Genomic DNA, 23,561 nt, shown 5'->3' on the forward strand with positions numbered 1-23,561 from the left:
CCTTCTGCACCAGCGCAACTTTCACTTTCGGTTTCGAAACCGGGGGAGTGGATCCCGATGGCTTCACTTTCGTTTTTGTTAACGGGAGTGGCGCCTCAGAAATGTCCGTGACCGGGCCCGGAGGCGGGGCTGTTGGACTAGTAACGAGGTCTTGGGTAAGGCCCGAAGGCGATCCCTCGACCTGGGCCGCATGAAGGGGGTTGACCCCTGAGTCTGTTTGGGGATGCTCTTCCTCCGAGCTATCCCCCACGGTGGCAATGGCCCTATCGTCGTCCCCTACCTCGTCGCCGGCTTCGTCAAAGTCCTCATCACCCGCGTCGTAGGCATCCCCCTCGGACGCGGGACTAGAGTCCGAAACCTGTATGGCGTGGTCGTCTTCAACAAATTCCTCGAAGATGTTGTCTGGTGGGGGCGCCGGGGTAGCCGATAACTGGGCCTGGAGTCTAGCGGCCCGACGAATCTTGAGAGTTTTCTTACACCGGAACTTCGAACATGCCATACATCTGGCTTCGTCATGGTCCGGTGACAAACATTTGTTGCACACAGGGTGCACATCGAGGTGTGAATACTTGGAGGTGCACACCGGGCACCTCTTGAACGGAGTTCGTTCCATAGCTGGAGCATAGAGTAGGCCCGTCCGCGCCGAGAGCACGCGGATGGGTAGCAAGAGTTCGGAGCTGAGAGACAGACAAGACACCCGAACGTAACGATACCGACGCTCAGCCTAAAGACCTTTTGGTCTCGAGTAGAAAAGTTTAACAACTATCGATTCCGACAGAGGGAACCGAAACACATCCGAACCCAATGGCGGAAAAAAACAATCTGGGGATGGAGGCGATGCCCATGCGCACTGTAGTCCAGGGGAGGAGCCACCTATCTCGTGATACTTCGAAGACTCTTCCAGGACAACAATGTGCAATCATCCGGACCCAACACTAGGCGGCGATCTATGCACAGATATGAATTCAGCAGCCCACATGCCTCGAACATATACAGGCCATTCAAAGGGTATGTCTCGGCCTGTACAGGTGTGTAGTGCTGCGCCTACAGCTTGCCAATAGGTGTGTAGCTTGTGACAGCTCCATAGTATGTGTACCATTCTAACCCCCTCCTCCGTGCACCAAGGGCATAACACATCTTTGAGGTGAAAGTATCTGTTTATCTTTTCGAGTGTGAGGTATTCTCTGTGGACTATAAATAGCTGTATGTGTCGAAATCTCAAGTTCCTAGGAATTCGCATTGGAATTTTTAGTATCCTTTCCCATTCCCTGTCCTCTAACGGCCGTTCCAGGCGCAGCGGGCGGCGCAGCGGGCGGCGCAGCGGGTCTAGAGTTATCGCTGCGTGTGATCGAAGGGATGCTGCAAACTAGCGGATCAACTATCTACCACGTCCCATAACATGGAGGTACTGGATGGTAAGGTGCATGGCTTGGTTCCTCTTGCATTTCTCCCCATCTAGAGGACAATGTCGCGATGAGTGAACAGTGCCTTAGAAATTGTCCCGGCGGCAGCTTCACCTCGTCGACCAGGGACTCATATGGTAAGAGAATGCCGTCTCGGTACAGGTCTCCCAATGTCTTTATGTCAGCTTCGTGCCAGTCCGTAAGTTCAAGAGGTGTAAGCACCACAGGCTCGCTGGGGGAGCCCACTAGCGGTATGGCCGGCGCATAGGGGACCAGTGTTTTGGTGAGATGCAGGCGGCGACGGTAGCACCTATAAGCCACCGCCAGGAGGTGAAGGGTACGCACTGAGGCTTTAGAGGCTGGGTGGAAAAGTTTGGGCATATAGTCTAGAGAGAGGGGAGCGGAGGTTGTGGTGTCTTCACGACCTCTGGCAGCTAGCCAGCGGGCTATCCACTGCAGCTGTGTAGCCAAATAGTAGTGCTCGAAACATGGCACAGTTTGTCCCCCTTGATCGGTAGGCAAGTATAGCTCTGCTAGCGCCAACCTGTGACTCGCATTGTCCAGAGGAAGTCCCGGAGCAGCTTAGTGAGTGTGGCGAAGAAGGCCGCTGGGATATAGAGGGGCAGATTAGCAAAGTACAACAGGAGTCGAGGAAGGATTACCATCTTGGATAGTGCCACCCTGTAAGTGACTTTCTCCAAAAGTTCACTTTGATTTGATGGCTGTTCCAGGTTACTGTCAAAGAGGTCTGCTGGTTATATATGGTATAGCTGGATGCCGAGATAGCGGAAAGTGTCCGCATTCCACTGCACCCTCGTGCCCTCTAAAATATAGCCCGGATCCTGCGTGTCTCACCCAAATGGGTAGAGGCAGGACTTGTTGGCATTCACTCGGAGGCCGAGAGAGCAGCGAAGTCACGCAGTGTGTGCTCTAGTTGGTCGGGTAGGTTTCCCACATCTCTCACAAATACTAGGAGGTCGTCCGCGTATAGCGACACCTGATGTGTTGCATCTCCTAGAGGTATGTCATCATCTAGCGTCGCACGCATAGCTGCAGCCCGGGGTTCAATTGCTAATGCGAACAGGAGAGGCGGTAGCGGGCACCCCTGTCTAGTACCCCTGCGTATAGGAATGGCGTCAGAGATGTATGGTCCCAACCGCACTCTAACTGTAGGGTTTTTGTATAGTAGGTCGACCATCTAGAGGAAACCTCAACCTAGGTCGTACCGTAGAAGCACTGCTGCCATGTAGCTCCACTCCTAGCAGTCGAAGGCCTTCTCAAGGTCGAGCACCAGGCATCCCACCCTAGACCATTCCTTCACCCCGTCCGCGGCCACTCTAAAGAATCTCCGTAGAGTCAACGATGTGCTACGCTTGGGCACAAATACATTCTGGTCAGTGTGGACCAGTTCAGGGACAACCAGCGCCAACCGCTCCGCTAGCACTTTGGCGAGTATTTTATAATCCACATTTAAGAGTGCCAGTGGTCTATAGGACCCTAAGCTTTCAGGTCTGGGTCTGGTTTTAACAGAGACACCAGGCAGGCCTTTGCATCGACATGGGTAATGTGTGTTCTCCAGGGTCGTGTAGTATAGGGCATGCAGATGCTGCGTTAGAGGCTCTCGGTAGGACTTGTAATATTCAGCGTTTTCCTGGAGGCCATCGACCCTATTTCTTCGCCTATTAGCTCTAGATTGAATGCCTCTTTAAGCGCTCCTGAGGCTGTGGGTAATTGAACAGGTTCTAGGAACCTCTCTAGGTCAGGGCTGGAGCAGCGTAGTTTGGATTGGTACAACAGTGAGTAGTGATCCCACATTACTTTATGCATTTCCCTCGGTGTGTACACTAGAGTTCCCTCTGGTGTGCGTATGGCCCCAATTGGAGTATGTCTACCTTCAAGTCAGTAGCCAGGCTAGTAGGCGACCTGCCCTATCCGCTTTGGCATGGGTGCGGGCTGTGTGAGCAGTGTAGATGTGGCACATTAGCTTTTCTATGAGTTCCACATGTTGTGTCCTAAGGCCTTCTAGCTGGCCGGGCTGTCTACCCCCACCTTCTCCCTCCAACTCATACTGTAGAAGCTGTGATTCGAGGCGGTTGAGCGACAAAGACAGTTGCTTGCATATGTTCCATGTGGCACAGATTGGGTGCGTGTACTAGTGGTGTTGTGGTATGGCCACCGGCTTAGTTCCAGTGTGCGCGATGCACCATCTATCTAGTCATCAAAGGTATCTTATAGGACCAATAGGGTGTTGGCTCAGTTGTTTGGGTCGAGTGTGAGCTTGCCCTCCAATATTATGTGTGCTGCGGTTAATGGCAGATGTATTGTTACCACATCAATACAGTGTGGAGTGCGTGTTGTATTTAACCTAGTGGACCCAGTTCCTCACATTCCAGCTAGCAACATCAAAGATGTCAACAAACATAGTTCTACTTGCATGAGCTGCTTATGCCATCGCCTACCACGTCAGTCACTCTTCATATGATACCATCAGCAGTTTGTGAGGTAATCGTTGACAAGTTGAAACTCTTCGAATATCTCAGTTGACGGAGACGAGGATCCACTGGCTACCAGCGCTTCCTGCGCGTAGAAGACCAGTCTTTCTGTGGGTTGAGTAGTTACGAGAGTCGTGACCGCTGTCAGCGCGGCTTGTCTTTCCTTCGTTTTCTCCGGACTCTGTGCCGCAGCCATCGGTTTTGCGTTCCTTGGGGGTCCTCGCTTTCGACGCCTCCTGTGTTGTCTGCTCGTGAGTTGTCTCCTTCTGGGGCTGAAGGCAGCACGCCTGTCCACAACCCCGACTCTTCCAGCCAGTCCCACGCGTCTTCCGGGGACTCAAAGAAGCAAGTCCCTTCTTTCGTGACCACTCTCAATCCGGCTGGGAACAACAACAAATATGGTAACTCCAGAGATCTGAGTTAGCGTTTCAACGCCTTATAGTTGCTCCTGCGTCTCTGCACTAAGGCAGTGTAATCTGGGAAGAGCATAACCTGATTGCTGCTCACTTTGAGGCCAGTCATCTTGCACGTTTCATGAAGTACAGCGTCTCTGTACCTGTAGTTTAGCAATTTGAAAATGAACGGTCGAGGCCTGGCTCCTGGCTGAGGAATCTGTGCCGGCATGCGGTGGGCTAAATCGACCACAAATTGCATTGACAGTGTTCCTTGGGGTAAGAGATCGTGCAGCCACTTTTCCGAGAATTGTTCCAGGTTTCTCCCTTCTTCTGGCAGACCCACTACGCGAACTTTGTTGCGGCGGGAGCGTCCTTCTGCATCTTCTGCTCTGTCTTCGAGTTCGTGAACGCGGTCTATCATATCTTGCAGTGCAGCTGCGTGGCTTCGCGTTATAGGCTGGAGTTCACTCAGGTGTTTGGTCTTGTGCAGCGACTTTGTCAGCCAACTTGCTGTGATGTGCGTGGAGTAAGGTGAAGTCCGAGGTGACTTTGTCTATCCGGGTCTCTAGGGATGTCCTTGTGTGATTCAGCGTGGTCCCGATCTTTTCCACTGCTGCAAGTACTGAGTCCATTTAGGCCTCAAGGGTTGTGGTCGTTGTCTCTATCCCACCTCCTGCATTCATACTGGCGGCGTCCAAACAGGTCATGCGTAGAGGCTCCTGCTGGAGTTTGGCTCTCAACCGTCCCATTACCAGCTGCTGCGCCATGGGCATTCGTGGTTAGTTGCCAGATAAGTCAGCACGTTGTCAATCGGCACAGCCACTAGGCGGCAAGGTCTAAGCTATGCGCTCCGCCGGCGGCCACCGGTGTGAGTACCGCCTCCACAGGTCATAGCGGTCCACGTGCGCAGAAGGGGGGAAGACTGCAGCGCTCACGTCTACACAGTGTTCCCACCCCTTATCTGTCCGGCCGTGCAGGGTTGGATCAGCTCTCAGAGTCAGGTTGAAGGGGTTGCGAGAGTCCCTGCAGCTATCTCACCCATCCACTCTTGTTCTCTTAGGCTATTCAGCTATGCCTCCTCAGGCACTGCCGACGTGATGGTCGCAGCCTGCTCACAGGTATACAGCGCAGCTCCTCCTGCAGTGTTGCTGGGTCGCATTGATGAAGTACGGTGGGACGCTTCAACCTGGGCCTGCTCCAGCCACTACCACGAATCGCCGACACCCACATGGTGACCTAGATCCAGCTTCACCTTGCAGTGGTCTTCGTGGTTCCTCCGCCTCGCAGCTACACACCCCTCGTCACAGCTGGGTCACTCCAGGAGTCGCAGTGCGCTGGGGACCGCGTCATTCAGGCTCGGCGGAGCGCCCAGTGTGTATATAGTATCCATAATGTTGTAGGGCCTGCCTGCCTCTTCCTTCAGCGTGGGCAACCCTGCCTTACAGGTTGACAGCTCCACGCGGCTCCAGTTTACGGGCCCCAAGGCAGCACCACCGTCACAATTAGCATTCCGGGAGACAGGGGGTTGGAGCCAGGAGAGTTGATTAGGCGCTGCTGTGTCCCCAGTGGTAATCTTCGTGCAGTGTTAGTGCCTTGGTCATGTGGGTCCTGCAAGTGCCATATTGTCTCGCCAGCATCAGCCTAGTTCTCTTCAGGTCGGCCGCAGTGAGTACCGCCCGCACATCTACTATCGCCTCCTCACCGGTATTTCATGTGCTTCCTTCTCAGGTGAGACCAGGTCCAGTTACCCGTTCACTACGGGCCTCTCCAGCTCCCCCGTGGCAATCTAGGCCCAGGCTCCCCAGATTCACCACTCCTCCTCTGGCCGCACTACTGCAATGGTGGCTGTATATCAAAAGTTCCCAATGGGGTCAGTGGTGATGTCTGTCCCGGTCCTTCGTGTTCCTGCACACCTCAGGGGCCCAGCTCAGTCACCTTTCGTGCCGCTTACCCCTTCTCATATGGCTGTTCCTTGATCAGGCGCTTTCACCGTGCAGCCCCCAGTTCCCGGGTTCTTATAGGAGTCCGCACGGCGCTGTCTGTCGATGTAAGGTCTACTCCGCTGACCACAGTCATGTTACTCGGCGCCTCGTGGGGTCTTGTACGGTTTCTGGGCCGCCCTCTCGTTGCTCACCGCAGATCTTTGGTGGATTCCCACCACTCAGCCACTGACACCACGTAGCCCACAGCACATGGGCCCCTATGTGGCGTGTCTGCGGCGTTTGTTGTCTCAGACTGCAGGGGGGTGTGGGCGGAGGCGCACGGCAGTCACTGCCGCATCTGTGTGCTTGGGCACTCCGGCACGGGGGGCTTGCCACAATTCTTTTCCGCTGTCACCCCTCTTCATTTGCCTCATACTTTTGTCTGCCACAGCTCGTCAGCGATCGCAGCACGGCTCCGGTCCTCCGATTTTGCGAGAACGCTTCCACCTACCAATCACTCCATTTTCCGATACGCTGTGATTACAGGGCAGACTCTCCACCGCTGGCGGCCATCTTCTTGCACAAAATATCTGCGCACGGCCGCACGGTTAGCAGGGCAGCGCGCTTGTCTCCTGCACCGACGCGCTTCCGGTGGGTCAAACCGCTTGGTTCAAGGCTTCTCAGATGCAGCGCGCCTTCCGACGCCTGGTCCTGGTCATCAGTGTCTTAGATGGCACTCACAGGATAATTATAACGGATAAGAGGGGATTGATGGACGGAGCATTAGAGGTTTGCGTCCACCATATTCGCTGGCTAGTCACGGCCCCCAGTCTGCTCCTCTTTTTATAACGCCTTTTAGTTATACACTGCAGCAACTCATGAATGACTTCTCGTTTAATGGGGTAGGCACCACACAGATCATCCCTTCTGTGACAGTTATATGCCAAAGATCATCATGGCTCCAACTGCATGGGGCTAGTACTTAATCATAGTTTTTAAATTCCCTAATATTAATAACAACACATCTTGAACCAGTCATGCTGCAGTTGAACATTAAAGAGGAATTTTCACAAGCTGCCCATTTAAATGACTGTAGTTTTTCCTAATAGAGGTACTGTTAGCACAGGAGGAAGGAGTTGCTTTGTTGCAACTTTGGATCTTCATTCTAGGTAGGTTTCACACACATTGAATCATTCACCACCATAATGCTGGAAATCCTCTGAATATTATATACACATTGTTTTTAAAAACAGTAACCAATCCACATCATTCATGTTGTTTAAGTTTCTGGCACTTAAGATCAGCTTACGGAAACCAATACACATTTACCCAAAAAGAATAAAGGGTTGGTAGAATGAAATATGAACTATTCTAATGCTGCAAACCTCTAGTTACGCTACATCGGCACCTCCAGATTGGTATGTTCCATCATTAATTCCCATGCTTTCGAACAAAAATAAATCAGTGTTCATCTAGGAAAGTGGGGTGAAGAGGGAGGCTGCAATGAAAATTTGTCAACACAGACTGTCCTCTCTTGCCTCTCAGCTAGGCACATGCAAAGGTGCGCAGAATAGTTGCTTTGCATTCGTTTTTGTTTTTTATTGATGGATGCCCCAGAGGCCAAAAATATTTAAATGGGGACACTAAATCCTTAAATACGGTCAAAATCAAATCTCTTTGTATAAAATAGCAGCTAAGCTTGTTTTGTTAGGAGGCAATTTGACTAAACTTTTTTAACTCTAAGTTTTAACACAGAGTCTCCTGCAGCATGGAGACATTCAATATACTTACCGCCCCTACTTATAAAAGCCTTGGCATAGCCAGATGAAATCCTTAGTTTTCCTCCTATTTCTCTGATGCCTTATCTGGCAAAAATGTTAGAGAGGCTGATTAACCTACAACTATCTGAGCTCTTGACAAAATATAAGCTGCTGGATCCTTCCCAATCTGGATCCAGGGCAGCACATAGCACAGAAACCAATGTTTTTGCTGCCACAGATTCCATCAGGCTTATGTTGAAAGAGGGCAGACCTGTTGCCCGAAACCTTTAAGCTCTATCTGTGGTGTGTCATATAATCTCTCTTGACACTATGATTAAAAAAGTGCATGAGATAGGCTTCTCTTTGAAGGACGCCCGATAGCTTCAGTCTTTTCCCATGTACACACATAACGTAGTCAGTTTTCTTCATTCATTTCCAACTCCGTTGCTGTTATCTGTGGTGTCCCGAGGGAGCATCTCTTAGTCCAACACTATTTAACATGATTCCCCTAGCTGGAATTGTCAGAGAACGTAGTTTCAAATCTATTGAATGGTGATGACAACCAACCAATCTCTATTGCATACAACACAGAAACAACTTGACAAAAATTTGTATAATGTTTAAACAATGTGGCCAATTAGATGAGGAAAAGCTGTCAAGTTAAATGGGTATAAGACCAAGATTATCCTTTTTGGTAAAGCCAATTCTATCTGGTCTAACAACTGGTGACCAAACAATCTAGGATCTGCTCCTAGGCTGAAAAAAGTTGTTCGGAATGTAGGCATCATTACTGATGTCTGCAGGATTTTCAATCTCCCGCAAAGAACAGCATCAAGCGCCACTTTAAAGTTGCTTCATTGGCTACTTGTGCATTAGCGTGCTATTTTCAAATTGTAATGGCACGTACATAAGCCCTCCACCTTTCGAGTTCTGCATATTTTCAGAGTTATTTGGAATTTTACAGATCCTAGGGCTCTGAGATTTGCCAAGCAGGCTCTTCTGCATACTTGGTGCAGTCACCCTACTAAAACTGGAGGCCGCCCCTTCTCTCTCCTGATGTCCCAGCACTGGAATGCACTTCCTCAGAATATCAGACTAACATCCAGTTTCTCTTAAATCCAAGAAGCTCTTAAAAATGTGGATGTTCTAACTTCTTGGTAAGAGTCCTTATTCTGTGTTCCCACTGTGACTTGCTCGGTCCTCTGCATAAGGATACACCTTTCGGGATGAGTTGGACATGTTACAAGGCCAATTAAGATACCATAAGGTGGGCAATGCACTTTGTCGTGCCACAGTAGGATTTTGGAGGGAACCTGGCACAGTAATTGTTGTACTTGATGTGCAAATGTAACCTTTCATCCTGAAGAAGGATATTTATTATCAACTAGCTTTAACTAGTAGGATGCAGAACACTGTGCAAAAAATGAGAACAAACTTGATTTAAGAATAGAGGAGCTGAGAAAGTATGTTGTATTCTTGAGCCAAACACAGGATCTGTGTAATGCTAGCCCAAACTGGCTTGGTGAAGATTGAAGAGTATGGAGACCGACTGAGGTAAAAGATTTGGTTGTGTAAAAACAGGGCTGTAGCAACCAATACTTGGATTTCGTCAGGAAACAGTATATTAAAAGCCACCTCAGCTGGCTTGAGCAATGCTTTAACTACAGCAAAATAAACGTTTATCTGTTCATCCACTGGCTTTAGCTTATGCTTTTCCTTCCCCATCTGGTAGTTTTTTGTTAGCATAGCAGGAGTCAATGTCACTAGAAATTCCAATGTGCTTCTTTTTTTAAAATAGATGTTATTGGACATTTAGCACTTTGGTATTACGATTGAGCAATCCAACGTGATTTGTGTGCCTCAATTTCTAGGCTCACCCAAAGGGACAGCCGTATTGGATTGGAGAAAAGTGGATATTCTGTAAACCGCTGTCCTCCTGAGGAGCCTTAAGGGAGAGTTAACTGTCCAGAAACCTCTGAATGGGCCAACAGGTGTTATCCCTTAACAGTGCACAATCATATCTCTGGGCATTCTTCAGGACTGAACAGCCCTTCTCGGAACTATGTTTCCAAAGGAATTCCTACTAAATAAATAGATAGAATTGCCAGGACCTATTTGTAATCTTCGTATTTGAAATTCTACTATGGAGCCTCGCAAAAAGAGAAAACAGGAACATAAATGCAAACCTGGACTATGTCAATGCATCAGATATCTCTAAACTGGTAGTTCCATTCACCACCTAACTCCATACCACACATGAAGCAACAACACTGCAAACTGTGGTACTCGGAGCTTTGTGACACTCACGTAACTACCTGTGCCCTAATAATACACATAACAGGATGACACAGCGCCGGGCCGAACACATGCAATATGATACACACTCTGCATGGGAAAAGTATTGCTAAGAATATAAGGTTTTTTTTAAGATATCAGCAGTATTGGATAAGTATTAAGATGCCTCTAAATCATTGTTTAGAAGTTGGGTGGTCACAGTCATGACACTCCTTTGAACCGGTTGAGGAGCTTTAATACACCCTATAGTTGCCCCCTGCTTTTTTTTTTAATGCAACCATAAAAAATATGTTGAGGCAGAGATGGGTGGCCATTAGGTAAGTTGATTTGTGGTCAGTGATATTATACAGCAGCCCAAAAAAAAGGTGCAGATAATGGAGGAAAACCCTTTCTATGCATCCGCTTTTACAGATCTGTTACAAGTACCTAAATATTTCAGATTGAGTTGGACAACCACTGTACAGCAGCACTTCCCATTTGTCTGGGTCTGATGTACAGACTATTGTGTAATTAAAAGTATAGTCGGTAATCTTTAAAATGAACTCAGTCAAATACCTCAATATTTAGAGTACATGTTTCACTTATTTTTGTTGGACCTACGGAAGTCTCTGCAATTAAAGGTATCCAGTCTCCATTTTGCCTAGCAGAATCAACAAAATATGGAAATGTTTCTATGAAGGCCGCTTCCATGATGGTCATCGTTGTGTCGTGCTCAGCATGGGGCAAAGGCTAGAATGCACAGCTGGGGCATCAATGTATGCCACCTTGGGTGGTGTTTACAAACTCGTTCTAGTCTTTTAAAAGGGGATTTTAGAAGGGGGTCTTAATTAAAATATGGAAAATTTGTGTTATAAACAAAATTATGGCATTCAGTATGATCTATGAGTATGGTGAGTTAGGCACACCCTTATTTTCCTCAAAATATTTTTCAAGTCTGGCTGTAATAATACGCTCTTCACACACTTAACTAATTAGTGTAAATTGTGGTGTACTGGTCAGAAATGAGGCTGCCTACCCCAGTATTAAGAATGAATGTAGCAAGTGTACAATGTCAATTGTTGCCTGCTGGCCGCACAGCAACTGAATACAACCAACTGCCTTGAACAAATTCTACTTCATGCTATTTGCAATAACACAATATTTAGAATCTATTACAAATTCCTTTATTAATTGAACGCTTTCAAGTATGAAAAATATCTGCAATTTGTTCAAGGCAGTTGGACGTATACAAATGCTGTGCGGCCAGGCAACAAGTGACATTGTACACTTACTACATACATTTTTCAGTATGATCTTCCAGATTTAATATTTCATGCGTAATTATTTATGGACAAGGGAGTGATTTATTGTAGTCCTGTGTTAAACTGATTTTGTATTAGATTTTCGGTGGTAGTATTAAGTTATCCTTCTGGGAAGGAAGCTGGCCCTTGCCAACCTCACACAATGTTTTAGTTGGTTTAGCACAGGCACAACCTGTTTGAAAATAATTTGTAACAGTTGTGCACTGTGGGTGGTGAATTTTAACAGGCCTTGGTATCTGCCATAAAGAAAGTCATTTTATCTTTTCGTTCAGTTCACTCTTGTCGGTACCCAGATAGTAAATCCAAAGCTGTTCCCTATATAGTAATCTTTGGTTTATGTTCAAAGGGTGTGTGGAATTTGCGCTTTACTTTTTTAGCCGACAGACTTTTTGTCGCCTACGCTGTAGCGCTGAATTAAAGCTGCACTTAGAGGTGACAAAATCCTCATGGGAAGGGGAACAGGGGCACAGAAAAACAACAGCAATCACCGTTGGGCAAACACCGGTGTCACGAGTGTGTTGACGTTTACCCCCGGGTAAGATGTCTGCAAATTTGTACAAAGTATCATTGTAATTTATATTTTCTATGACAGTCCAGTTCTTCTGGTGCATGACGATATTCTTTAAAGAATGCCACCGATAGGGTTATCCGTGTTGCTAATCCTATATTAGATTTATGTTCCAATATTCTACTTTATATTTTCCTGATTGTCATTCCCACGTATCAGTCTTCAAAGGCATTTCAATGGTTGGGCATCTTTGCCACTATTACAAATGGTTAACATTAATTGTCCCATGGTGTTTTCAAGCCTAAATTCAGGATTATGGTTGGTTCGGTCTTCTTACACATGCTGCAAATTCCCACAAGGAAAACAGCCAACTGCTTTAGGAAGTCCACATAGTTTTTTGCTGGTAGTTCACAAAAGACTTTCCTAGGCACATATGTACCACCCTGTCTTTTATGCTTTGTGCTCTCGTAAATGCAGACAGAGGTTATTGTAGTTTTCAGCAAAACAAGCTATGGGTGGTTTTTGAGGTAACTTTTTCCAAGGTTGAATACGTGGTTATGCAAGTCAGGTGGTCATTTGGGGTTCTCACATCATTCCAAAAGGCGCTCTCTTATTTTTTCTATAATTTTAGCCTTCTTTTATACTGCTGAGCTAACCTCAATTCAAACTTTATGTTTCTCCTCTTCTCCACTTGATCATCATATGATACAAGATCTAAACAGTTCCTAAGGATCCTTAGGTACTGACCTACTGAGATATTTTCCCTTACTGCCAGTGGATAGCGACTCAAAACATAGAAAAGAATAACAGTTAGTTGGTTTCATGAAAACCATTGTTGTACGTTTCCCATCCATTGATAGTTTGTACTTGCTGACAGCACTAATGAACCTCCTTCCAATTAGCCATTCCAAAAATGAGTCTGCCTCGATGTCATGCCCATCCAATATAAATAAGTATGTCACCTATGTGACTTTTCCATTCTTTGATTTGATATGGGAAATTACTGGACTTCTGATAAATGGTGGTATGTTCAAAATGATGTACATATAGATGCGCTAGACAGGAGCGCAGGCAGAGCCCATGCAAATTCATCCTATTTGTAAATAATAATCAAGTCTCAAAGTGTAAAAAAAGAAAATGTGAAGACTAGTATAGTGCGTTCTATGATGCACTACCTTGGGTTTGTAATAAGGTAGGGTTGTGTAGTGGGTCAAAAAGACTTGGTGATAGAGGGATTGAGTCTACTCATATCATCAGTAAATGTTGGTTTGGCTAGCCCACAGTACCATGTCTAAACTCTTAAACCTCCACAGTTGTAGATGTTGTTGGTAACATCGAACATGACCACTCTGATTCCCAAGGAAGTTGTGGAAACAAATCTAACCCTTTCATTCGTCACTTTAGCATGACCAGCCCGACGCTGCTCAACGTCTACATGGCCGCCCTCGCACAAGTGGCCCGCCAACACGACCTCAACATCATCTCCTACGCCGATGACACCCAGCTCACCCTCTCCCTCATCAAGGACCCGCACACCGCCAAAACCAACCTCCACGAGGGAATGAAGGCCGTCGCTGACTGGATGAGGAACAGCCATCTGAAGCTAAACTCAGACAAGACGGAGGTACTCATCCTCGGATCCACCCGCTCAGCCTGGGACAACTGCTGGTGGCCGACCACACTGGGAACAGCACCAACACCCACCGACCATGCACACAACCTATGATTCATCCTCGACTCCTCCCTCTCCATGTCTAAACAGGTCAACCCCGTCTCCTCCTCCTGCTACAACACCCTCCGCATGCTCTGCAGGATCTACAAGTGGACCCGAACGAAACAAGAAAAACGGTGACACAGGCCCTCGTCAGCAGCAGACTGGACTACAGCAACGCACTCTACGCAGGAATCCCAGCCAAACACATACGACAACGACAACGCATCCAAAACGCCTCCGCCCGACTGATCATCAACGTCCCCCGCCGCAGCCACATCACCCCCCACCTGAGAGACCTACACTGGCTCCCCGTCGACAAGAGGATCGCCTTCAAGCTCCTCATCCATGCACACAAAGCACTCCACAACGCCAGACCAGCCTACCTGAACAGCAGACTCAGCTTCTACACTCCCACCCGCCAGCTCCGCTCCGCCAGCCTCACCCTCGCTGTTGTCCCCTGCATCCAACGAACAACCTCCGGCGGCAGATCCTTCTCCTACCTCGCCACCAAGACCTGGAACACCTTCCCTGCCCATGTACGGCAGACCCAAGACCTACTCGCCTTCAGAAGACTCCTCAAGACCTGGCTCTTCGAGCAGTAGCGGCACCCCCCTCCCCTCAGCGCCTTGAGACCCTCACGGGTAAGTAGCGCGCTTTACAAGTACTCTGATTGATTGACCAAAGTTTTCACAAAGAAAAGAAACAATAATGCATTTACACATTTTATTGAAAAAATCTAATCCTTGTAAATAAAACAAGAACTGAGATTATTAAACATTTAAGATACATTGTTATTATAAGCATTATCAGAATGGTGAAAAACACAAACAATTCAACCATGTTAATTGTTCCTAATGTTACTCCTATCGATCAATAATACTCCTGCTCCAACGAGGGCATGATGGAACAATCCAAATGAACAGATCCCTTGATAAAGCAGTATTCTCGAAAAGTGGGTGGTTAAGTGGCGCAATTTTACATTTGATTGAATAAAATCATTCTCAAGATTGACAGAGTAGCCAAACTGCCACCTAGTTGTGGGGGGTGCTTCTATCCGAGATAGGGACAAGTGAGTCTTCCTCTGTGGCCCTGACTGAAATTGAAACATAACTGAGGAATGGTTGTGAGAATGTTTCTCCCACCCTTCAGTCAATGTACACCCGCAATTCTTAGGAGAGCAGTGTTTACAATGTGACAGCAGTATTGGGGAGCTTCTAATACTGTGATGGAAGGTTTAGATACAAGCGCATGTTCGAATTTTGATACAGTTGTGCATTCACTTTGCCCAGTAAACCCAATTTAAACTTAAAACCCAGAAAATACGCCTATGGTAAGTCTAAATCACATTAGAAGGGCAAAAGATTTCACAAAACTGGCACAAACACTAACTTATGAAAGAAGTTAATTTTGGCAGTTGGTCCCTAAATCTAACAGCAGGCCTGACGGTGCAGAACCCCCACCCCTCTGCCAAGGCGTTCCTGAGTCAAGAGCATTTAGGCTGAAAAACTACATATATAGTCTAAAGGTGAAGTTGCAGTGTGCCAGGAAGTGGCTTTTGATGATCAGTGCATGGCCTTACTGGCGATAGTACACAGACAGTCTATTTGGTTTCCATCTTCCTCAGGCCCTCAGTTTATAGGGGTTTCTTGGGTTTGCCTATACCTTAGCCCTCTGCCACTGTCATATCTAGTGATACTAGAATCTAACTACACAGAATCTGCAGGCATAGAGCCCCCATCTCAGAGCATATAGTGAGTCGCAAAGCTTCCACAGAGCAGAGAAGATCATCTCTCCATTCCCTAACTGGTGGTCTTCAAAACAATTGCCAGTGAATGGGGCTTGGAATCAGCACTATGACTAAGATCAACTCAGGATCTATAGCATCCCAAAGACTATTCCTGCTCCACCAAGTGTAAAGAGTTGGAGGCAATCAGTTAGGCCCTCATAATCTTTAACCAAATTCCTGGGTGGTTCACTCTCTTTATCAGCAGGCTGTAGGCCCTCAAAGGATCTTCCGGTAGACTCTTGTCCACTTCAGTTTTATCTTCTGTTAGTCCGATCATTTCAAAGCTTACATTTGAATGTGCAGATGTTGAGTAGGCAGGGTTGCAACAGCTGAAGTGGCTTTCTCTGGACAAGCTCCAGGCATTCTCAAAATTAGAGTTATAATAGCTGCTGTTCTTGCTTTAGGGCTGCTTGTAAAATGAGAGATGTGGTTCCTTGGAATTGAGAGGCTTCAATGGATCTAAAGTTCCTTAAAAACGTTTTCCACTTATTTTCCAACCAACTGCACACTGGATTTCCACTTGGGTTTGGGTGTTTCCACACCCTGTGTTCAGTGGGCATTTATCAGGGGGTTTCAAGAGCCCTGAAGTGCCCTGTACTTCACAGATTAGCTGGGGAATAGGCTGCTTAGGGGATTCTCAATGAACGAACTAGTGTTGCCATCCCTCTGTCCTCTTCCAAATTCCGTCTAATCTGCAATGTTTTCAGTCTCCTAGAACCTTTATTAAATTCCTAACTTTGAAGGTTTTCTTCTTATTTGTATTACATTATCATCCGACTTGGGGGCCTTCATGTTCAGGTATTTTCTGCCACTACCTGCTGGGGGGGAGGGCGTAGTGATGTCACCTCTCCCCAGCTCCTATTCATAGGAAGAGTCACTCTGAGACCTTCTGGATGTACCTAGAGCAGTAGATATAGATTGTCTTGTCAAGCAAAATCTAGGCAGTGTAATAGTTTGTGTGTAAACATTTCATTCTTTTGCAATTGGAAGGAAGAGGCTACCTTAACTTTTAAAAGGAGAATTAGGACTATCTCCCTTGCTGTGTTATCCTTATGGGCTGTGCAAGGGGAATCTAAAAGAGGATTTTCTTGGACTGACACCAAAGGTTCATGTAGCTCAGCTATATGTCACTTCTAAGTAGGTGTTCACTTTCAACTGAATCCTAAATTATTGGAGACATAACATCTCTGCTATATAGGATATGGGTTTCCACCTCCTTCATCCCAGTACGATTTTCTCAAGAGATTTATTGTCGTTTCTGCTTTAAACTGGATGTTTTGTAGTGGTTTTAGGGTACCTTTGATTTCTTGATTGTGTGCCTCAGGATCATATGGAAACAAGGGTGTTTGGGTAGATACTCATTTTTATAAGGATTTAAGCAAAGAAACGGAAATAATGTCCAGATTTCTTAGCGGTATGGTCTTTACTCCAAGTATCCCTTCCTTATCCCACTACTTGAGTTCGCCCTCCCTCTCTGGGTTGCCATCTGCTTCAATTATGAGGACGCTTCATCAAGTAAGAGTTAGGGGACAGCATCCAGACTTACAGAACTTCACTTAGAGGAAAGAGGAATTTGCCAAGGAGGCAGTTTTGTTTGGTTTAGCTAGGATCGCAAAGTAAATATGAATGGACCTTATTTGGGATGAGGAGAGATCCAGGGTAATGAACATTACTGGCAAAAAATAATGTAATTAGAAATTATCTCCCACAATCGGAATTTACTAAGAAGAAAAATAAATGCAGACATTCAAATATTCAAAGAAAAAGTCTGAAGCCAAAATAAATATAACTAAACATTATTATCAATAACATTAATAAGCATATTAAGGATAGTAATATAGGTTTTGTGTAGCCACACCAGGACACTTACTAGGAAATAATGTTATACCTTCTCATGCAGAGATGTACCTAATGGTGTACAAGAAGAAAGAAAAATAGCTTCACACTGGAAGAGGATAACTTGTGGGTTAGACTGATCAATTTACTTTAAATGAAAAAAAGAAAAGAAATGTGAATATTTATGTTAACTGTGCAATCTAATATTGAAAAGAGAGGTGGAGTGTTAAGTAGTAAGGCGTTTAAACAACAGCACATTACTAACCTTTCAGCCACGTTCGCTTCAGTAATGGCTCTAGGTGGCACCTTCCAAGGACAGTTTATCCTGCCACCAGGGAGGCGCCTAAAGTCAAATTGACAGCAGATCTTGGGGTCAGGTCCACAAGTATGGGGCACATCATAACTGTAAAAGGGCATCATATGGCAGAAGATGTCTGTGCTCTTGTGAGGATCTAGGAAGGAAAACACAATACAATTATTAGTGATGATATCTCTTTTTACTTTATAGTGGTTTACAATCTGGTACACTATAAGCAGAAAAGCCACATATAAGCTTGAACATATCCAAGTAGGAACTCAATAATGGGGGAGAGACTACCCTCAAAAAGTAACAGCACTGCTGCTTACTATGAAAATTATTTTCTTACAACATGGTTTTATCGTCTTTAGTGCATGGATTTTATTAGATCTATCAGCCGGGATTGATACTTTTGACCAAGCGTTGTATTGCAGTGCCTTGAGGCAGCAGGGTCACTGGCTTAGCAATGGCTTGGTTTAACCTTTAGCCTCTGGTCAGACTTAATCAATGCATCTTTCTAGCTTCACTGATCTAGATCTACCTCTGGACTGTGAGCACCCCACAGCAAAGCATTCTTACAGAATGTATTTAATCTTTACTTTTACTCTTGGCCAAGCTCATCCATTCTAGATTGGTCATCTCCCATACGTAAGTGGATAACGCTCGAGGGTGATCCCTTGTCAGGTCCTAATTTTCAGCAGTGTATGAGGGACATCTGTGTGTGGATGGACAGCAACTGACTAAAGCTGAATGAAGAAAATCCAAAAGGAGGTGATGGAAGTGGTAAGTGGCAGAATAGGTCTCTGGCAGGATTCCTACTAGCCCATATAGATGGAATCTCCAGCTGTGCCGGTCAGGTTAATTCGAAGCTTAGGTATTCAAATTGACTCCAGTCTATCTCTATATGGATTTCTGTCTTGGTATTCTAATGTTCTCATCATATGAATATATTCAGAGGAAAATTATTGTTTTGGCAAAAGCTTGCCATTTCTGCCACCACTGGCTCACAGATGAATTACTCAAACACTCTATATCTGGATTTGCCTGGTGACATGTTTCCAGGTTATTCAAAATGAGGCCATGCTCACAATTTTCTGAAATCCTGGCTTCCAATAAAGGAAAGCACAGTTTAAAAAACCTATGCTGTCCACAGAGTATTACATATTCTCTGTTCTTGCTGCCAAACAATTTAAGAGGAACCTCATCCTTCGTTTTCACAGACCTTGAAGACTTTTCTATTTAGTACAATCTTTCAGCCACCCGGTCTAGTTGTCGGTGTCATACACATTCTATCCTGTAATGAGTGGCTTCCCAGCGCCAAACGGCCACAGATGAATAAGCAATTTAAAAAGTTCCTAATTTAACACAGTTCTATTTTACGAAACTCTTTGGGGTGAATATTTTTATTAAGTTTTACACACAAATCAAGCAGCAACTCGTCAGAGGAGTGGGATTCTTGGCAATCGTACACACAGCAAAATAATTTATAGGCCTAGTGAGCAAACAGAGATGCAATAATAGTTCAGCTGCCAGAAAGATCAGGCCCAGCTAAGATAAACAGGAAATCACATAAGCAAATAGTGTGCCCACAATCAATAAGCAATACTCACCCGTTGCACAAACTACAACAGTGCACTGTAACATACACCTAAAGGGCGAATGGAAGGCAAAACAGGGAAGCAGTAAGAGTCACTCCGCCCCCCAGAGCCATCTGCTCCGAGGGAGCAACATCAACATCCGAATCCGAAGATCCAATTCTCAAAATTTGCCCAGATGAAAGCACTCGGCCGTCATGGCCCACCAGCGGACACACCAGCAATATGGCATACCAGGCAGGCAGGCAGGACTGGCACCTTTCGCATTCACCTAGCCTATTCCCAACGGATTGTCTACCACTTACAATCTGACCAATGCGTCAATTCCAGTGCCCAGCAATAAACATCTGGATCTCGGGGTAGGAGGGGGGGGGTGGGTGGCACAGGGGGGTGACTTCAAACTCATGGTCAACTGCCAGCGGGCAGGGATTAAATCCAGATCCAGAAATTTGTCAGCGACCTTCCTAGCCGTTGAGCGGGGATAAAGACCCACCATTATATTCTAATAAACTTCAACCCATTTTAGCATCAGACACCTCCATTTGATAGAGTGGCAGAAATAGATATTTTACACAATTGTGTGCAGTAGTGTGGCTCACTGGTTAGAGGCGGCAGACCCGAGAGCAGAGGACGGCCCGGGACCAGGGTTCGATTCCCGACGCGGCAGGTTTCTGGACCAGGGTCAGCGGACTCGATAATTCTCTCGCCTCGGTGCCCACTCTGATCAGCGATCACACTCGGCAACTCTGGGCATAAGCTTGCCTCATCTGCACTAACGGCCCCACCAGACCGCCGGGGATGCCTGGTCTCACCCTGGAGATACCCATTAAGGGACCATCTCTCAGGGAAGCCAGGAAGGGTTTCGCAGCGGTCGAAGCGCGGAGATACTCCTCCGGGAGTCTATCCTAGCGCTATATAAACCCACAATTAATTAATTAATTAATTAGTTTTATAAACATGCACTAGCTATGGTTACACCCACCCACTTTAGCAAACTAAATGTGAAGGCACTACATTCTTCCAGTGCTTTACTGAAGACTGCACAAAAAGATGCCAATAATATACCCCCCTGCCATCTTTATAATGGTTTCCTATACTGAAGAATCCTTAGGCTAAAAATGCTAATACCGTTCTTAAATATTAAACAGATGTATTCCCGGAGACTTGTACAATGTGAATTTATTTCTTAAGATGTTGAATGCTTCTGGAAAAGGAATTTACTCAGAATAGATATTTAATCGAGATATTATACCTCTTGATTTTCCACTCATATGCATCTCAGTTTCCTCTCAAGGCAAGAAGGACTTATTACTTTTGACATCCCTCCAAAATACTAGGAGGTTTCAAAAGATCAAGAACAAAATCATATTATTTCTCTACTAAACTGTTTGGTCTGCTAGGTAATTATAACAACACGAAACATTAATATTTACTTATGTATTTTAGATCATTACATAAGTACGAGAATGAATGTTTTGCACAAGTACATGTGAACTACTGGGAAACATTAGCAATACACTGCTATAAAGGATTTCATTATTCTGTGGTGTACCCTTGTAAAAAAACAAACAAAAAAGCTAATTACTATCCACAGGGAACCCTCATCCTTTGCCTCCCCCTTCCCCCCACAGATATCCTTCTCTTTTTTCGTCGCCCCCAGTCACCATCACCCAATCCAATTCTAGTCACTGTCCATGCTGGCAACGATCTCCCTGTAAGCCTTAGTTAAAGTTGCCATTGCATCTCTTTACATGTGTGTGACTTAATTTTCTGTTCAACACTACAAATCACAGGAATGACCATTCATTAAGTATTCTCTTAACTCAAAATATCTGTCTGCAGTCCGGTGAACCCATCAAACGCCATGGACAGACAATACAAAGGCATTCCTTTCTTAATTCGGGAGCAGACAATCCCATTAATCAAACCTCTCTATGATATATCTTGATCTTTTACTGGGGCATTTTAAAAATCATCTTTTATCTGTTATAAAAGTACTCATCCCAAGCAAAAACACAAGTCAAATCAATTAAGCCATGTAATAACACACGTTAGCATCTCTTTTGCTCTTAGCCTCCGAATCACTAAAAATTGCTGCAGATGAAGGTAAGACAGCAGCCTTGACCCTGCTGGACCTTAGTGCTGCCTCTGATACAGTCTACCATGACCTTTTCCTTAAACGACTGTGGGGCTTTGAAGTTAGGGGTACCCTGGATCGGATCACAGATTTTCTCCAAGACCAGTCCTTTCAAGTCTTCCAATGGCCTTTCACATCAGAGATCCAATCCCTGTTGCAAGGGGTTCCACAGGGCTCAGCACCAAGTCCAACTTCGTTTAATGCATACATGCGCCCACTAGCAGATGTAACTAATCATGAGGTGAAGCTAGTAACCTATGCCAATGATACTCAGCTGATTATTACTAAGGAACAGAAAGAAGCAGAGACCGCTCCTAAGCTCAGAGCACGTCTAGTAGATCTGGCCAACTGGATGAAATGAAGTTGTTTGCACTTAAATGCAGGAAAAACAACATTTTGGTAGTAGGTAAACAAACTTCTATCTGGTCCCATGCTTGGTGGCTGTAGTAATCACTCCAAGCTGGTTGATATATTTCAGGAGTCTTTATTGTAGATCAATAGTACATCAGTAATACAGCCCCACCAGGAGCAGCCAGCAAGGCGATCATCGCTTCTCCAACTGTGGTTTCCAGAGACCAACATTCCATATATCATCTCCACAGTGTTCCACTGGTGGAGCAGTGGATGACATTAACCGCACTATAACAAAGATACTAAATATCCTCCTTTCCTCCAGAAGAAAAACAGAACAGAGAAATATAGAATCAGATGTAGAAACCCGAAGAACAAAATAGAGGGGAAAGTACAGGGGAAAAACAGGGCAGAGGTAGAGAGAAAGGAAACGAACAAGAAACTTGAAGAAATAGATAAACATAACCTGCTTCCCATCCTCCTTTCTATAAATGAGAAAAGAAAAGAAAGAATAGAAAGCGAAACCATCAATGACTACCGTCTGCACACCCACTGGCCAGGTAAGAATGCAAAAAGGCAGCCCAAATGAAGGGGAAACAAGATGACAGAGAAGAAGAAAAATACAAAGGATTACTCACACTTCTCTATCATGAAAAGAAGACTAAAAAATAAAGAACAGCACTGGGCTATAGTGTTGACAACGAAACAAAGCGTAAAATTAAGAGTGAAAACAAACGCCCAGTGTAACGTAAACCATGCACTATGGTAATGGGACTGGAACCCAAACCATACACCTAGTGAGGGTAACAATACGCTAGTGCAATGGCAGCTTCATATGGAGGTGAAACATTGTGCACTATTACAATCAGAAAACAACCCCACTGTAAAACGTAAACGTGCACTAAGTAAAGAGGATTAAAAAAAAGTGTGGAATGTACACACTGTGGTTTCCAGAGACCAACATTCCATATTAAATCAGAGACCAACATTCCATATTAAATCATCTCTACAGTGTTTCACTGGTGGAGCAGTGGATGACATGAACAGCACTATAACCAAGATACTACAGTGGCCTCCTGAATTAAGACTGACTCTGGTCCATAAGCCTAAGATGAAAAAAACTAGGGGTGTGGTTTGATACTACACTGTATTTTGATGAATAAATCTCAGCCCTGGCCGGCACTTGCTTTGGCATGTTGAAGACTCTGCATGCAATCCTAGATTTGCTACCACAGACAGCAAAATTAAAACATCATTCAGGCGGTGATTGTTTCCAGCTTTGATTATTGCAATGTTCTATATCTTGAAGCTACAAAAGACTGAATGAGAATGTTGTAGAGAGTACAGAACACCGCAGCCCGTATGTTACTTAACATCCTGAGATGCTTCACTTTAGGGGCAGCTCTTGTAGAACCACACTGGCTCCCTGTACAGGACAGAGTGACTTTCAAAGCCCTATGCTTCTGCCATAGAATTTTAAATGAGAAGGCCCTAGCTACCTATTTCCTTTGATTACACCTTATAGGCCTATTAGAGGTCTTCGTTCTTCAGGTACTATAAGGCTTATCATCCTAAAAATGCAAAGAGCATGGTTGGTAGGAATATTTATTTTTGTATGTGTGAGCAGACTGACCTGGACAGAGGTAAACAAATAGGTGTTACCCTAGCATTGATGATCGCCAAAAGGAATACAGCACGATTATGGCAGGCAGTCTCCGAAGAAGGATATGGACTGGTGCATGGTGGCGAAGAAAGTGGTCTATACTAA

General features: G+C 45.5%; 1 protein-coding gene across 3 annotated transcripts in view; it reads right to left on the reverse strand.

Annotated features, from left to right (window-relative positions):
- MAN2A2 (mannosidase alpha class 2A member 2) overlaps nucleotides 1–23,561 on the reverse strand; it is a 668,437-nt gene that overhangs the window by 451,173 nt on the left and 193,703 nt on the right. For all 3 annotated transcript variants that reach the window (XM_086958183.1, XM_086958182.1, XM_086958181.1), the window contains one exon: nucleotides 17,678–17,864. In XM_086958183.1, the coding sequence (XP_086814309.1) occupies nucleotides 17,678–17,864 (187 nt within the window). The remainder of the gene's footprint in view (nucleotides 1–17,677; nucleotides 17,865–23,561) is intronic.

The sequence above is a fragment of the Lissotriton vulgaris genome, chromosome 2_1 (assembly GCF_964263255.1).
Source record: "Lissotriton vulgaris chromosome 2_1, aLisVul1.2, whole genome shotgun sequence".
NCBI lineage: Eukaryota > Metazoa > Chordata > Amphibia > Caudata > Salamandridae > Lissotriton > Lissotriton vulgaris.